We start from the raw sequence: 17,167 nt of genomic DNA on the forward strand, positions 1-17,167 counted from the left end.
TCTTTTACTAGTTAGTGATCTGGCTTCTGCAAAATAATTCACTACATACGAAAGTTTATAAAAACAATTATTTAGGGGGTCAGGCGATAGTATAGCCGGTTAAGCACATATGGCACAAAGTGCAAGGACCAGTGTAAGAATCCTGGTTCGAGCCCCTGGCTCCCCACCTGCGGGGGGGCGGGGGGGAGCTTCACAAGTGGTGAAGCAAGTCTGCAGGTGTCTCTCCCCTGTCTTTTTCTCTCTCGATTTTTCTCTGTCCTATCCAACAAGGACATTGATAACAACAATAATAGCCACAACGATAAAAAAATAAACAATTATTCATTCTTCTGTTTATAAAGAACTCAAATACTCTTTCAGAAAAAAAGCTAAAAATTATTTTATTTATAATAAGCTGCTACAAGGGGGCGGGTGGTGGCGCAGTTGGTTGAGTGCTCCTATTGCAATGTGCAAGGATCCAGGATCAAGCTCTGGTCCCCACCTGCAGGGGAAAAGCTTTGTGAGTGGTAAAGCAGGAATGCAGGTGTCTTTCTGTCTCTTTCCCTCTCTGTCTATCCCTTCTGCTTGATTTCTGCCTGTCTCTATCCAATAAGTAAATAAAGATAATTAAAAAAAATAAGCTGCTACTGAAACATCAAGATAATAAACTTGATACTAATACACCTGTAATTGTTCAAATTGTAGTATGCTAATACCTGAGAGCTCTCAAAGACTTACTAAGGGCAGAACATGAAGAAAATAATGAGAAAAAAAAAATCTAGGAGAATATATTTATTTTGTCTAAGGGATTGACATCTATATCACCACCCCCTAAAAATTCTGTATTTTTTTTTTTTTGCCTCCAGGGTTATCATTGGAGCTCGGTGCCCTGCGCTACGAATTCACTGCTCCTGGAGGCCATTTCCCCCACTTCTGTTGCCCTTGTTGTTTATGGTTGTTGTCTTTGTTGTTGGATAGGACAGAGAAATGGAGAGAGGAGGGGAAAACAAAGAGGGGGAGAGAAAGATAGACACCTGCAGACCGGCTTCACCACTTGTGAAGTGACCCTCCTGCAGGTGGGGAGCCGGGAGCTTGAACCAGGATCTTTATGCTGGTCCTTGTGCTTTGTGCTGTGCGCTTAAGCCACCGCGCTAACGCCCAGCCCCCAACTCTGTACTTAAATTCACTGTTTATCCAATGCAATCAGGATTTAAGTTTTCAGGATATCTTGGTAATATAAAATGTATATAGGTCATCTAATATATCTGACAGACAGGAAAAAGACCTTAATTAAAAATAACTATCAGTATGTATGTTAAAAATTCAGTCTAAATAGGTAATAAATTTAACACTGGATTTGGGGATAACTGTATCTACAGTTATGGCATGACACATATGCAAAACATTTTTAGAGACAGTTATGTTAAAAGACTTACCTGCAAGCTGTGCCAATCGATCATGAAGTTTATATAGTGTGTTCATCATAAGATTTTTTTCACTTTCCTAAAATTAAAAGTATTACAATAATATTCAATTTTAAGAAAAAACATGGGCCCGATGATAGTATAATTCAAAAAGGAAGATAGTAAATATACTTACAATCATAGAAGCTACATAATCCAAAAAGTAAATTTATGTTTAGATAACAAATACCATTCTTTAAAGATCTAACAACTTAACTTACCACTATGTGTATTTTATTTGACAGTGATCGAAAGATTGACATTAAAATCAATAATGAAAAAGATCTTATCCCCAACCAACAAAGCAATTCATCCTACCACCCCCCACTGCCCAACTATACTGTACATGTTCCTGTAGATTGTCTTTATGAGGCTATTCTCTTCATGTGCTGTTATCTAATTTAGCCACATAATAGAGAAATGAGTACTGGCACAACATTTTCAAAGTGGCCTTGCATAAACTTAAAAGCTATTAGTTTTTTTTTTTTTTTTTTTTGAGAAAGATTAGGAGATAAAAGTAATGAGAAGAGACAAGATAAAAGTTGGGGGGGAAGAAGGTTAGATAGACTGGGGATAGGAACTAGGTTGTTTTGGAATGATCTTGTCTTAGGGCCAGTATAATGAAGTTCAGAGGATTACATTGATTCAGTATGAAAATCTGACCAACTTTTCATAGCCTGATGTTTGGACAAGATAAAGCAATACTGTGTGGATCCACGTAAACTTTCTTTTTTTTTTTCTTTTTTTTTTTTTAAATTTTTTTTAATTTAAGAAAGGATTAATTAACAAAACCATAGGGTAGGAGGGGTACAACTCCACACAATTCCCACCGCCCAATCTCCATATCCCACCCCCTCCCCCGATAGAAAAGCTATTAGTTTTTTATTAGCTATTAGTTTTTTATTTTTTTATTAAAAGCTATTAGTTTTTTATTAGAAATAGTTTAGTGAGTCTCTACTAGGACAAGGAAGGCCAGCACCTAACCCACAGGCATCTGATCTGGCCCTGGCAAGGCAACCACAGGTGGATATCAAAATTCAATAAATGGAGATTTTTTTTTCATAGCTCCATTAAGTGCTAAATTGTATGTCTCATAGATAGCATAAACATCTGGCCGCTGGCAGAAAAAATGTTTCCTACTCCTATCCTAGGAATTCAGAGCTATTCTCAGCAAAGCAAGGGGCCAACTGGTTCCTGTTCCTATGGCAAAAAACATAGTCTAATATTAAATTTGCAAAGAAAGTATAATGTAAATATATGAGAGGGAAATGAAGTTCCATATATGGAAGGAGTAGTTGAGTTGAACAAAAGAATTGAACAGCAGGGAGTCAGGCGGTAGCAGGTTAAGCACATGTGGCGCAAAGCACAATGACCTGCTTAAGGAGCCTGGTTCGAGCTGGTGGCTCCCCACCTGCAGGGGGAGTTGCTTCACAGGTGGTGAAGCAGGTCTGCAAGTGTCTACCTTTCTCTCCCCTCTCTGTCTTCCCCATCTCTCTCCCATTTCTCTCTGTTCTATCCAACAACAATGACATCAATAACAATAATAACTACAACAATAAAACAACAAGGGCAACAAAAAGGAATTAAAAAAAAGACTTAATCAGTAGGAATAGCAAGAGCAAACACAAGAAAGCTACATTTCCTACACAACAAGTAACATACTTTGAAACATTAAAGGGGAGTTGGGCGGTAGCGCAGCGGGTTAAGCACATGTGGCGCAAAGCGCAAGGGCCAGCATAAGGATCCTGGTTCGAGGCCCGGCTCTCCACCTACAGGGGAGTTGCTTCACAGCAGGTAAAGCAGATCTGCAGGTGTCTGTCTTTCTCTCCCCCCCTCTGTCTTCCCCATCTCTCTCCATTTCTCTCTGTCCTACCCAACAACAAAGATATCAATAACAATAACTACAACAGTAAAACAAGGACAACAAAAGGAAATAAATAAATAAATATAAAGAAACATTTTTAAACATTTCTATTGTCTTCTTTATCACCCTGATAAAAGTTAAAAGTTCTACAAAAAAATCCATATTTAGAGAAATCTTTCAAATAAACACACATTAAGTAAAAGTAATTTTAGCATTTGAAATACACCTTATAATTAATTATCTGCTCTTATAAGGTTCAGATTCCCTGGAGCAACATTTATCATTCTGTCAAACAATGTTTGAGAAAATCAAACTGTAGGGTGACTCTACCAAATTTTTTCAATTATTGTCATCTTTACATATTTCCTTTTTCTAGCCTCAGTCAATTTTCTCTTCAGGAATATTTTCAACTATTTCTTGGATTAAAAGAGAATAATGGATTCAAGCTTAGCCTGGTGCCTGGCTCAGAATTAGCAGTTAGCATAAATAAACTGCTATAACCGTCATTATAATTATTACTATTATTCAAAGGTTTTATTTTTAAAAAACATTTATTTATTTATTCCCTTTTGTTGCCCTTGTTTTATTGTTATAGATATTATTGTTGTTACTGATGTCATCATTATTGGATAGGACAGAGAGAAATAGAGAGAGGAGGGGAAGACAGAGAGGAAGAAAGACAGACACCTGCAGACCAGCTTCACTGCTTGTGCAGCAACTCCCCTGCAGGTGGGGAGGCGGGGGCTCAAACCAGGACCCTTATGCTGGTCCTTGCACTTTGCACCATGTGCGCTTAACCCGCTGCGCTACTGCCCAAGTTCCTATTCAAACGTTTTAAACTTCTGTTTCTCCATGGGAGAAATTATACAGAAGAAAAGTCCTGACTTTCCAATATCCAGTAAGTATACTACAGAAATTCACGTTATGCCAGTAGCAGTGCTATATTTAATACTGTAACTTATAAAGTCAACATAAAAAAAACAAGTATCACCACTATGGAATACTATGAAAAATAGTCATCACAATGTCCCATTCCAACAATTCAAAGTAATATTCTATGGGTTTGACTACACAGTATTATGCATTCCTTAGTATAACTGATGTTTTTCTATACAGGTCAATACTCTTGCTAGTTCCTATCATTAAAAAAAAAATTTAACAAATTGTGTATTATAAACTAAAATACTATTATTATTATTGCCACCAGGTAATCACTGGTACTTGTTGCCTGCAAGAAAAATCCACTGCTCCTGGCAACTTTTTTTTTAAATAGAGAACAGAGAGAAATGAGGCAGGAGGTGAGAAGTACTGGTTTTTGGGAAGTACTGCTTCCCAGTTTGTAAAGTTTCTTCCTGCAGGTGAAAGCCAGGGACTGGAACCCAGGTGTGCCACTACCCAGCCCCAAGTTAAACTATCTTAATCTTTGAAGTGCCTATAATATCTGTGGGGAAAAATATTCCATGAGTAAAATTCAGATTATAGTTAATAATAAAACATTATTATTTTTGTTGGCACTGGGGTCCCATGCCATGAGATCCCATTGCCCCTGGATTTACTTTTTCATTCTTTTTATTTCAGAAAAGGGGAGGGGGGAAAGAGAGGAGAGGAGAGACATCACAGCACCATTCTATTATCCATGGAACTTTCCCTGGTGCCATCCATGGTGCTTCCATGTGTTACTGGGACTTAAACCCATGTTACCAAGCATTTTAAGGGGCACACTCTACCAGGTAAACTATCTTCCAAGCCCCTTGTCATAGTATTCTTTAAAAAAATAAAGCACCGGGAGTCAGGCTGTAGCGCAGCGGGTTAAGCGCAGGTGGCGTAAAGCACAAGGACCGGCATAAGGATCCTGGTTCGAACCCCGGCTCCCCACCTGCAGGGGAGTCGCTTCACAGGTGGTGAAGCAGGTCTGCAGGTGTCTATCTTTCTCTCCTCTCTGTCTTCCCCTCCTCTCTCCATTTCTCTCTGTCCTATCCAACAACAACAACAATAATAACTACAACAATAAAACAACAAGGGCAACAAAAAGGAATAAATAAATAAAATAAATATTAAAATAAATTTTAAAAAAAAGCACCATAAATAAGTAGCTTAAAGGATATATGTTTCTCTCTAAATCCATTGCCTTCCTACGGCCAAAAAGATATGCTAATGAGCAAAAAATCCAGAGTCTGAGGAAGGCAAACACGGCTAAGGTATTTAACTTTAGACAACAGGAATAGTTTCAAGAGTTAAATCAGATTCCCAGGCATTTTTCTTGTCAACTTTTTTGTATATTAAAATGATACATAGTCCTGACCTTAGAAATTTATAAGATTTACTTATATAATAGTTCAAGAATACTAAAATTTAAAATAGTACTACTTTGGCCTCAAAAATACCTTCTATAATTTGCTATTTTAATTGACAGTCAATGCTTTGAAAAAAGATTTATGTTTATTGATATGAGAGATGAGAAAAGAGAGAGAGCCAGAGCATCACTCTGGCACATGGGATGCTGGGGACTGAACTCAGACCTCATGTTTTTAAGTTCTTCTCTAGCCTCTGTGACATCCCATAGGATGGATGGATGGCTATATATATTCCAGTGGTAGCACAGCAGGTTAAGCACAGGGGGTGCAAAGCACAAGGACCAGCTTATCATCTCAGTTCGAGCCCCTGGCTCCCCACCTACAGGGGGTAACTTCATAAGTGGTGAAGCAGGTCTGCAGGTGTCTGTCTTTCTCTCCCCCTCTCTGTCTTCCCCTCCTCTCTCCATTTCTCTCTGTCCTATCCAACAACAATGATATCAATAACAATAATAACTATAATAATAAAACAAGGGCAACAAAAGGGAATAAATATAAAAAACATATTTATTTATTATGAGACCCAGATGATCACTCTAGCACACATCATTTTTTTTATCATATAAACTATGAGGCAAAATATCAGAATCATATTTTACTTACTTGTATATTTCCAAATGTTTCATCAAATGGATTTTTTACTATCAAGAAAAAAAAGAGAGAATTATTAGCATTATTTAAGAATGAGAATTACAGTCCCCTTAAACAAATGCTTTGAAATGCCAACATGTACTAAAGGTGAATGTAAACATGAAAACTAATAATATTGAAGGGCTGAAAATTTTTCTTGACTACAGTCTTACTTTGTATTTGTAACATTCTTTGCGAAAATTAAAAAGCAGGCGCTCTGGTCTTTGAGCAGGTAGATTTAGTCCCAGCTCTACTACTTATTATGCATATGAGCATGAATTAACTTCTACTTAGCCACTCTGCAATGCTGTTTACTTTTCAATATAGAAAGGATGTAACAGTGAACCCCACCTTAAGCAGCTGTTTCTTAATATTAGAACACTTAATACTTGTTTCTTGTCATTGTTAGTGTAATTGACTGCATCATTGGTTTTTTTTCAAAATATAGACTAAAAGTTGTTTACCTGAAGAATCCAAAATGCTTTAACATGAAGTAATTCATTCAAAATCATATGTTAGGGTTTAACTGTTGCTTACACTAGGAAAAGTGGCAAGATACAAATCTTACAGATCACATAAACTCAGTTTCAACTCTCAAGTCCAATAAATGCTATTATAAAGTTTAGTACCTTTTTTTTTTTTAAATTTAGCACCTTCATCCAACTTTCTTACCCTGATTCCCACCACAAAGGTATCTGTTCCTTACTACGTAGCTTCTCTCATAGTTTTTGTTTTGTTTTTCAACATTTTATTTATTTCTTGCTTCCAGGGTTATTGCTGGGACTTGGTGCCTGCACTATGAATCCCCTGCTCCTGGAGGCTATTTTTTCCCTTTTGTTGCCTTGTTGTTTATAGTTGTTATTATTGTTGTTGCTGCTTTTGTTGTTGTTGGATAGGACAGAAAGTAATCGAGAGAGGAGGGGAAGACAGAGGGAGAGAGAAAGATAGATACCTGCAGACCTGCTTCACTGCCTGTGAAGCAACCCCCTGCAGGTGGGGAACTGGGGACTCGAACTGGTATCCCTGCACTTCACACTATGTGCGCTTAACCTGCACTGGACCGATCTGACCCCCTTATTTTTAAAGAGACAGAGAGAAGGAGAAAGGCAGACAGGCTAGATCACTGCTCAGCTCTGGTTTATGGTGGGGCTGGTGGGACCTCGAGGGTCGGGCGGTAGTGTAGTGGGTTAAGTGCACATGGTACAAAGTGCACACGGGCATAAGGATCCGGTTCAAGCCCCAGCTCCCCACCTGCAGGGGAGTCGCTTTGCTAGCGGTGAAGCAGGTCTGCAGGTGTCTATCTTCCTCTCCCATCTCTTTCTTCCCCTTCTCTCTGGGTTTCTCTCTGTCCTATCCAACAACGAACAACATCAAGAACAACAATAATGACCACAACAAGGTTACAACAAGAAGGGCAACAAAAGGGGAAAAGATGGCCTCCAGGAGCAGTGGATTCAGAGTGCAGGCACTGAGCCCCAGCAATAACGCTGGAGGCAAAAAAAAAGAAGGTGGGACCTCAGAGCTTCAGGCACCAGTCTTTTGCATAACTATTATACTGTGTCCCCAACCCCGCTTCTCAAAAATTTTATAGCATAATCCTTTATCATTTGTTAAAATTATATGCTGAAATATAAGTTTTTAGACATGTCTCTCTATTCAGGTCACAACTAATAATACTGAGTCTTCAAAGTAGTTCACACTGGCCAGGTTTCCTTTCTGAGGTGCTTTTCTATTTTTATTTGAGAAAACAGGAAGGCCCATAGGAACCAGGAACTGCCTGATTCTAAGAAAGCTTGTATGTGAGACCCGTTTAACAAGGTACAATAAAAAGTAAGGGAAAATAAATGTACTCTATCTAAAGTGCCCTTACTAATAGATTTTTTTTTTACATTTTTCAATAGAGCAACCCAGGGGAAAAAAAAAAGCCATCAAGAAAAAAACAAATATAACTTGAATTAAAAAATTATGAATCAGAACATGCTTAGACTAAAAAGATACTTTAATAATAATTTCAATGCTACATGTGAACAATTAAAAATACAGCTAAATTTAACTCAATATATTACCTAATGCTTTGTCAATCTACTAACATTAGTCAAATAATACTTTAAAAATAGTGAGAGGGTGGTAATATATTTGGCTTTGACAAGAAGAATTCTAAAAAAAAAAAAAATAAATAAGAACATACAATTCTAAAATGGATAGAGACATGTGTAATAGCATCCATAAACGGCCAGGAAAACATTTTCTCCTGTATATTTACTATTTTGTCAGGATTATTAAGTGGAAAAATAGCTCATTTATTGCCTCTAGAAAAACATTACTTTCTTAGCTCATGAATATTCTTTCATTAGACAACTTGTAACAGTGTTTCTAAAGACAGAGGCTATGGTTTGTTACTCAGTTCCTATGTGTGTAGCCAAGCACAGGCTTGAAACATGCTTACTGTGATGTCTAGGCTAAATCTTCCCATAATACTGAAGTCAAAGTGTTAAATTCTGCAGGAAGCTGAAGAAGAATATGTTATGAACAACTGGAACCAGGAAGGGATAGAATAACAAAGAGAAAACCAAAGAGCAGAACAATAATTATCCTGAAAAACATTGTAATGCCCTTTGTATCTTTTTAGATTTCTGCCTTTTGTCTAATGACAATTCAAAAATAATAATAATAAATAGAAAAGCCAACAATGCAACCTCCCATTCTGTGTTCTGTGTAAAAAACCTTTTCCCCAGAACAAAAGAAATAGCTCATCAGGTAGCATGCATGCATGCTGTGTATGGCCTTGGGTTCAAGCCTCAACAATACATGGCAGCACCACAGACAGTATCATGTGAACTTTATGAGTGGTACTCTGATGTCTCCCCTCCCTCCAAAAATAAAGATTAGAAAGTCTATCTTTGAAGATCACTTGACCGTTTCACATAAGCATAAGGATCTGGGTTCATTCTGAAGTCCCCAAATGCCTATGGCAACTGTCACTAAGAATCCAACTCTTCCTCCATACAGGCATATTTAAAAAACTCAGCCTATCCAACAGAAAGGTTCAAATCCTACTCCATAAAAATAGTGGCATAGTAGAAGCCCAAGTGGCATAGCAGAAGCCCAAAAAATAACATTTCAACTATGTCCTCCAAGACCAAGGTTGTAACTGGTAATTGGTAACAGATCCTGTACCAGATGCTGTTTGTTTGCATGAAGAAACTCCATAGAACCTGTGCTCTAAGAGGATGTTTCTTGACAGATAAAAACACTTTCTTCCCTGAGTCTAGACTTCCCTTTTTTTTTGCATCTAAGGTTATAACTGGGTGAATCCACTGCTCCTGGAGGCCATTTTTTCCATTTTGTCACTGCTGTCGTTATTGTTGCTGCTGGATAGGACAGACAGAAATCAAGAGAGGAGAAGACAAAGGGGCAGAGAAAGACAGACACCAGCAGACTGCTTCATCGCTTGTGAAGTGACCCTCACCCCCCCCACCCCGGCTGTAGACAATGAATAAATTTCTAAAAAGTTATTATGTCAATTGAGTAGCAAATGAGGTATGTTATCTTTCAAATGGGGTAGCATGAACGGCAAGTGTACACACACACACACACACACACACACACACACACACACACACACACAAATTTATTAGGGACATGCAAATAAAAACTACAATAAGACTACAGTAAGACACTCACCTGTTAGAATGGCTACTATGAAAAACACAAGAAGTGTTGATGAGGTGTGGAGAACCTTTGTACACTATTGGTAGGAATGTAAATTGGTACAGTCATTATGGAAAATAGTACAGAAATCCCTAAAGTTAAAAAGTAGAATCACCATATGACTCAACAAGTCCTCTCTCTGATTATATATTCAAAGGAAATGAAAATATAAGTATAATATATCTGCACTCCCATTTTCATTGCAGCATTATTTACAACAGCCAAGACAGGGAAACAAGTGTCAGTTAATGAATTAACAAAGAATTTGTATACATCCAACAAATAGAATAAATGTTCAAAATTAAGAAGGAAAGTTTGTCATTAAAAAAAAAAGAACACTTTGATAATGGTAATGTTATGTGAAATATGTCAGAGAAAAGACAAACACCTTTTATATCACTTCCATACACAATCTAAAACATCCAAAATCTCTACCTTGCCTAGTTGGATTCTAAATATACACTGAGAAAACGGACACTTGAAGGCATAACACAATCTCCTAAATAACAGCTTCATCAAAGACAGAACGGTATTGTAGACCTATTTATTCTACACTATTCTTCTCATTCTATTTTTTTATGATACAAAACTTTAAAAAAAAAAGTCCAATAAAAATATACACAATACGGGGTCGGGCAGTAGCGAAGCAGGTTACGTGCCTGTGGCACAAAGCGCAAGGAACGGCGTAAGGATCCCAGTTCAAGCCCCCAGCTGTAGGGGAGTCACTTGACAGGTGGTGAAGCAGGTCTGCAGGTGTCTTTCTCTCCCCCCTCTCTGTCTTTCCCTCCTCTCTCCATTTCTCTGTCCTATCCAACAACGATGACATCAATAACAATAATAACTACAACAATAAAAATGACAAGGGCAACAAAAGGGAAAATAAATAAATAAAATAACTTTAAAAAAAAATATATATATATATACACACACAATGTAATTGTTACATGAGAACAAAAAGATGCTGTGGTAAGGGGATATGTGGAAGTGACTTACTGTAATTCTCTAGAGAATACATCCATTGTGCTCATTCAAAGCTTCTAACATAGTAAGATGACTTTCCTTGTACTAACACCATTCCAAAATTGATCTGCTGCTTACTAGCTCCCATTCTCCAACATTCTTATCCATTACAAGATTTATACTGGAATCAAAATTCATCGTATTCCTTGGACATATCCACAGCCACTTAACTTCAATAATAACTTCTTGTCCATAAAATTTCAAGTGGTGGTGGTGGAGGGTGTGGAGATAGCTCACTAGGAGAGTGCCTGTTCTCACACGTGTGTGGCCCAAGTTCCAGCCCCCACAGGCCACATGTGAGAACTACAGAACACTGAAGGAAATTCCTGTGCTGTCTTGTGTCCCACCCCCTCAACACCTGAAAAATTCAGCAGAGTGGTGATAACAAAATTCTCTCTAATAAGCTCTAGACTTAGTAGGAAGCAATTCATTTCATACTCAACAATATTTTAAGCAAAGTGTTAACATTTGTGTTGACAGAGAAACTGATGTATGCATGATGAATTTACATTACTTAAGGTAAATGCATTCTTTCTTTAAATGCAATTTTTTAAAAACTAGAATTTAAAAAAGGCATTCAAGCCTAAACTTCACTCCAAGTCAACAGTCTTTTTAAAAAATACTTATTTATTCCCTTTTGTTGCCCTTGTTTTTTATTGTTGTAGTTATTACTGTTGTTATTGATGTCATCACTGGATAGGACAGAGAGAAATAGAGAGAGGAGGGGAAGACAGAGAGGGGGAGAGAAAGATAGACACCTGCAGACCTGCTTCACCACCTACGAAGTGATTCCCCTGCAGGTGGGGAGCTGGGGCTCAACCAGGATCCTTACTCGGTCCTTGCGCTTTGCGCCACCTGCGCTTAAACTGCTGCGCAACTGCCCAACTCCCTAAAGTCAAGTCTTATAGAAAAAAACACCAAACAAGAAAATGAATGTTCTAAGGCCAGGTGGTGGCACACCTGGTTGAGTGCACACGTTACAGTTTGAGCCCCTGGTCCCCACCTGCAGGGGGAAAGCTTCACAAGTGGTGAAGTAGTGCTGCAGATGTCTCTCTGCCTCTCTCCCTATCACCCCTTTCCCTCTCAATTTCTGACTGTCTCTATCCAATAAATAAAGATAAAAAAAATTAAAAATCTATTTTTTTAAAAAAATGAATGTTCTATTTGGCCTAAGAAGACAGTCTTCTATAGAATGTTCAGACTTGGAGTCATTAAATGTCAATTTCATGGTATGATATATAAAAACGGCTAGAAAAGTAAAACGGGGTAAGGAAGAAAAGACACTATTATTATGTAATAGTTACCTCCTGGATGAAGAAACTCCTCAAAACAAGTTTTTCTAACTGTAGTCCAAGAAGAGGTTTCCCAAGATATCAAAATATAAAGTGTCCCATAATTGCCATGGATGACATTAATCACTCCCTTTTTCGTAAGACTTGACTCACAAGACTGCTATAAAACTTACCAAAAAGCATTTTTGAAAATCTTAATTTTTTGCTTCAGTACCATACCACACCCAAACAACATTAGATACATGTCAAGTGTTTTTAAGGTGTCGGGCATTAAACTAGTTGTTAGTGATTTATATGCAAGCATGGGAAAACACTATCCTAAAGAATTCTGTCTGGAGGATAGTTAAGACTACAGACCTGAACTCAGAAATTTCTTATAATTTTAAAATTCTATGTCCCTAATACTAAGTTTTAGTCTTAGAAGCTTCAAGATATCTAGGCAGTTAAACTCAACTGCCTATATGACTAATCATCTCCCTGTGTTAGGTGTTTTTATATAAAAAGATATTTAGATTCTCAAATCCCATCTTCTAGTGCATTTGATTTTGGTTTATTTTGTGCATGTGTGCTTATTTGTTTTTTGGTCATGAGGGCTTGCGCCTATGCAGTTTCTATTCTTCTAGCACTCTCTCCCCTTCTCCCCCTAGATAAAGAAGGTGACAGAGAGGGAGGGAGAGAGAAGGAATCACACCACAGAACCATTGTACTGTTCACGAACATCCCCTTTTCACAGTGCTCTAATGTGGTAGCTGAGGGCTTAAATCCAGGTACTTGAACATGACAAAGTAGGCATTCTACCAGGTGAGCTATATATTATTCCCCTAGTGATAATGGTTTAACTTAAGCATAATTGAATGTGAAGTGGTGGGTCAAATGTTTCCAACAGCTGCAGAACACTGCACCTGTGTGACAAACACTTCTGTACTTCACTACTAGTCAGACTGATCTAAATATGGACAGAATGAACACAGCAGTACATTCTTTTGCAGTCTAGCATGTTAACCATTTGTTCCTTGAAAGTTCTCCAATTATTCATGACTCTATTAGATACAGGGTAATTGTGACTGTGAATACTGACAGAAAATCATCAATAAAAATAGTTTTTATAGGCAAAAAACTATTTACAAGAAAGCTTGCATACGGTTAATTCATGTACCATTCCCATTCTAGTTGTGAATAACATTTCTATTTAACACCACCCTGCTGAGTTTACAGATACACATATAAATGAGTAATGAATGAATTAGAAGGGAAAGAGGACAAAACTCAAGCTCCTCTACTTCTCAAATCCTGAGGAAAGTTGAGGATTCTCAACTTTTCATTTTGCCCTGTCCTAAGGCAGGCAAGAATATCATATTACTTTCAAATAAGTTATCCTCAAAGATATAACACTAGTCAAAATGAGAAGCCCATGGATAGTGAAGCAGTGCCTTGTGTGTGATTTCACTCTCATAAAAAAATAATTAGTTAAGAACAGGGCTGGGGAAGTGATTCAGCAGTATAACACATGTCTGAGGCCCGGAGTTTGAACTCTGGCACCACAATATCAATAAAAGTAGAGTAATAAAATGGAAAGCTACTGGAAAATGCAACATTGATCAATCTCAAAAATACCACAGGGAGGGGTAGGGGGCTAGCAAAAGGCTCACCTGACAGAATACACATATTATCGTGCATGAAGACCTAGGTTTAGGGGTCTGGCAGCTGAGCAACCAGCTAGCACATGTCTCCATGTGCAGGGACCCAGTTTGAGTCTCCTCTACCCCCTTGCCCAGGGGATGCTTCAGGAGCAGTGAAGGTCTTCAGGTGTCTCTCTCACTCCCTCTCCTCTCAAGTTCTCTACTACACTATCAAACATAAATAAAAAATAAATAAATAAATAAATAAAAAGGGAAAAAATAGCGACTGGGAGAGGAGGATTTGTAGTGCTGGCACACACGGTTTTGAAACCAAAGAAAGACCCAACACTGGCTGGCAGCTATAGACCAATTTCTCTCCTCTCCGTGTGTTACAAACTCCTTGAGAGGCTGCTTCTATCACGTATTTCTCCTCTTACAGAGAAATTCCTATCACCCGCCCAGGCTGGTTTCCACCCAGGAAGATCTACCTGCGAACAAGCCCTGGCCCTCTCAACTTTCATTGAAAATGGATTCCAGAAGAATTTAAAGACGGGTGCTGTCTTTGTTGATCTCACAGCAGCCTATGACACGGTCTGGCACCGTGGTCTCCTAGTCAAGATCTCAAGATGCCTGCCTCCATGGGTGGCCAACACTATATGGTTTCTTCTCCAAAACAGAAGATTCCGGGTACATCTGGGTGACAAGTCTAGCAGATGGAGACTTGTCTCAAGTGGCCTCCCCCAGGGCTCTGTTCTGGCTCCTACGCTATTTAATATTTACATCAATGACCTTCCAGAAACTTCTTCAAGGAAGTTCATCTACGCCGATGACATCTGCTGTGCAACTCAGGCATCCAAGTTTGACATCCTCGAGGAAACACTCACGAAAGACATGTCTCTGATATCTGATTACTGTAAAAAATGGCGACTAATCCCTAGCACTGCAAAAACGGTATCATCTGTTTTCCATCTACACCATGCCTCGGCCTCACGTGAGCTTAATGTGCAGCTTGGCGATACGAGAATCCGGCATGAAGCCCAGCCAGTCTATCTTGGCGTTACTCTCGATCGCACTCTGTCATTTCACGAACATCTCATAAAAACTGCAGCAAAGGTGGGCGCGAGGAATAACATCATTGCAAGACTGGCCAGCTCCTCATGGGGCACAAGCGCTTCCACACTACGATCATCATCTCTGGCATTATGCTATTCCACTGCAGAATACTGTGCCCCAGTATGGTTCCGTAGCACCCATGTCCATTTGGTCGATTCCAAATTATATTCCTCCATGAGGATAATTTCTGGAACCATCCGTTCTACCCCGGTTCCATGGCTGCCAGTTCTTAGCAACATCGCCCCGCCAGATATTCGTCGGGATGCGATATTCGTTGGGATGCGGCATCATCTAAGTTCATTTCCCACGTCTACGCTCGACCGGACCTGCCAATATACGCGGATATCTTTGTCCACCCTGTTCAACGCTTGACGTCTCGTCACCCAATCTGGTCCCCTACGCCTACACTGAACTTCTCTGTTCCAGTCTCTTGGAAACAGAGTTGGCAGTCAGCTGAGGTAAAGAATAAACACCTCATCACAGACCCCTGCAAGCGTCAACCCGGCTTTGACCTAGCACGTTATGATTGGGCCCTCCTCAATCGCTATCGAACAGGCCATGGCTGGTGCGCCGCTATGTTCCATCGCTGGGGAGCCAGAGACGACCGGAACTGCCCCTGCGGCTCCAGACAGACCATGACCCACATAGTCAACGACTGCCACCTCTCCAGATTCAAAGGAGGTCTCGAGGCTTTGCATCAGGCTCAACCTGACGCTGTTGACTGGCTACGGAAGAAGGGCAAACACTAGAAGAAGAAGTGCTGGCACAGAGCCCCAAAGATAACATTTGTGGTAATTTTTTAAAAAAAGACCTGTTTAGGAGCCTCCAATAACCATATGAAACCACTTGTAGGGGGGGTAAGCTTTACAAGCGGGGGAGAGGTGCTGCGTTCTCTCCTCTCTCTATCACAAACCCTTAATCTAGAGGTAGAAAAAAATGAGGGGCAAGTAAGAGCACTTCTGGTTGAGTACACAAATTACCATGCTCAAAGATCTAGGTTCAAGCCCCCAGTCCCCATTGACAGGAGAGAAGCTTCCCAAGCTCACAGTGCTGTAGGTATCTTTCTTCCTTTCCCCTCACTCAATTTCTCTCTGTCCGATGAAATGAAATTTAAAAAAGAAAAATAATAGCCACCAGAAGAGGTAAAGCTATGTATGCATTAAGCCCCAGCAATAATCATAGTGGGGGAAAAAATGCTGAGTAAATATGAAAAAAAAAAATCTTTGAATCTACTTAGTATGAAGTTTTCAAACAGGCAAAACTAACTACTAGTGAAAAAAACGGATGCAGTACTTACTGAACACCAGGGAGCTTTTAATGGTAAAGGTTATGTTCTGTGTAAACCCAAAGTTACATAGCTGGATGGATCTGTCAAAAATGGTAACATGCAAAACTTAACCTTAAAAAAGTGCATGAAATATGTAATGGTAAAATATACTAGTCTTCAATTTACTCTGAAATGAATGTTTCAAAAACAGAATGATGACAGGTAAGATACAAATTGAAGTAAACAGAGAAAATGTTAACTGTAAAATACAGGGTGTGGGTAGTATGCATAATGCTTTCAATTGAGAATTTCCATAAAAATGCCAGAAGAAAACTATAAAAACTGAGTTTTTCATTTCTAGGTCTATATTACTAGCAAGGAATTAGTTGAAGATCTAGAAACCTAGATATTAAAGTATTTAATACCTTAAGTAAAAACCGCAGTTTTAAAAGTTGCTTATATACCTAAGTATATAAACAACAACAAATTCTAATTATCTAAATTCTTGATCAACTAATATTTGAATTAAAAAAAATCCTCTTTATGAAAATATGAAAGTCATCATAAAGGTTTTTTTTGTCATTGTTGCTATGGTAATTTTTCAAATATGCATTTATTAACTAACTAATTCTTCTAGCGTTTGCCCTTCTTCCGTAGCCAGTCAACAGCGTCAGGTTGAGCCTGATGTAAAGTTTCGAGACCTCCTTTGAATCTGGAGAGGTGGCAGTCGTTGACTATGTGGGTCATAGTCTGTCAGTAGCCGCAGGGGCAGTTCTCTGGCTCCCCAGCGGTGGAACATAGCAAATCACAGAATTACTCCGTTGGTTGGGGATCACAACTTAGTACCACATATTTGAG

At 38.8% G+C, this 17,167-nt stretch overlaps 1 protein-coding gene across 1 annotated transcript in view; it reads right to left on the minus strand.

The window, feature by feature from the left end:
• LEMD3 (LEM domain containing 3) overlaps positions 1-17,167 on the minus strand; it is a 69,684-nt gene that overhangs the window by 28,693 nt on the left and 23,824 nt on the right. Inside the window, exons 2-3 of the mRNA XM_007516881.3 lie at positions 6,261-6,298; positions 1,416-1,482 (exon numbers count right to left, since the gene is read on the minus strand). Of these exons, the coding sequence (XP_007516943.1) occupies positions 1,416-1,482; positions 6,261-6,298 (105 nt within the window). The remainder of the gene's footprint in view (positions 1-1,415; positions 1,483-6,260; positions 6,299-17,167) is intronic.

Source organism: Erinaceus europaeus, chromosome 7, assembly GCF_950295315.1.
Source record: "Erinaceus europaeus chromosome 7, mEriEur2.1, whole genome shotgun sequence".
NCBI classification, from domain to species: domain Eukaryota; kingdom Metazoa; phylum Chordata; class Mammalia; order Eulipotyphla; family Erinaceidae; genus Erinaceus; species Erinaceus europaeus.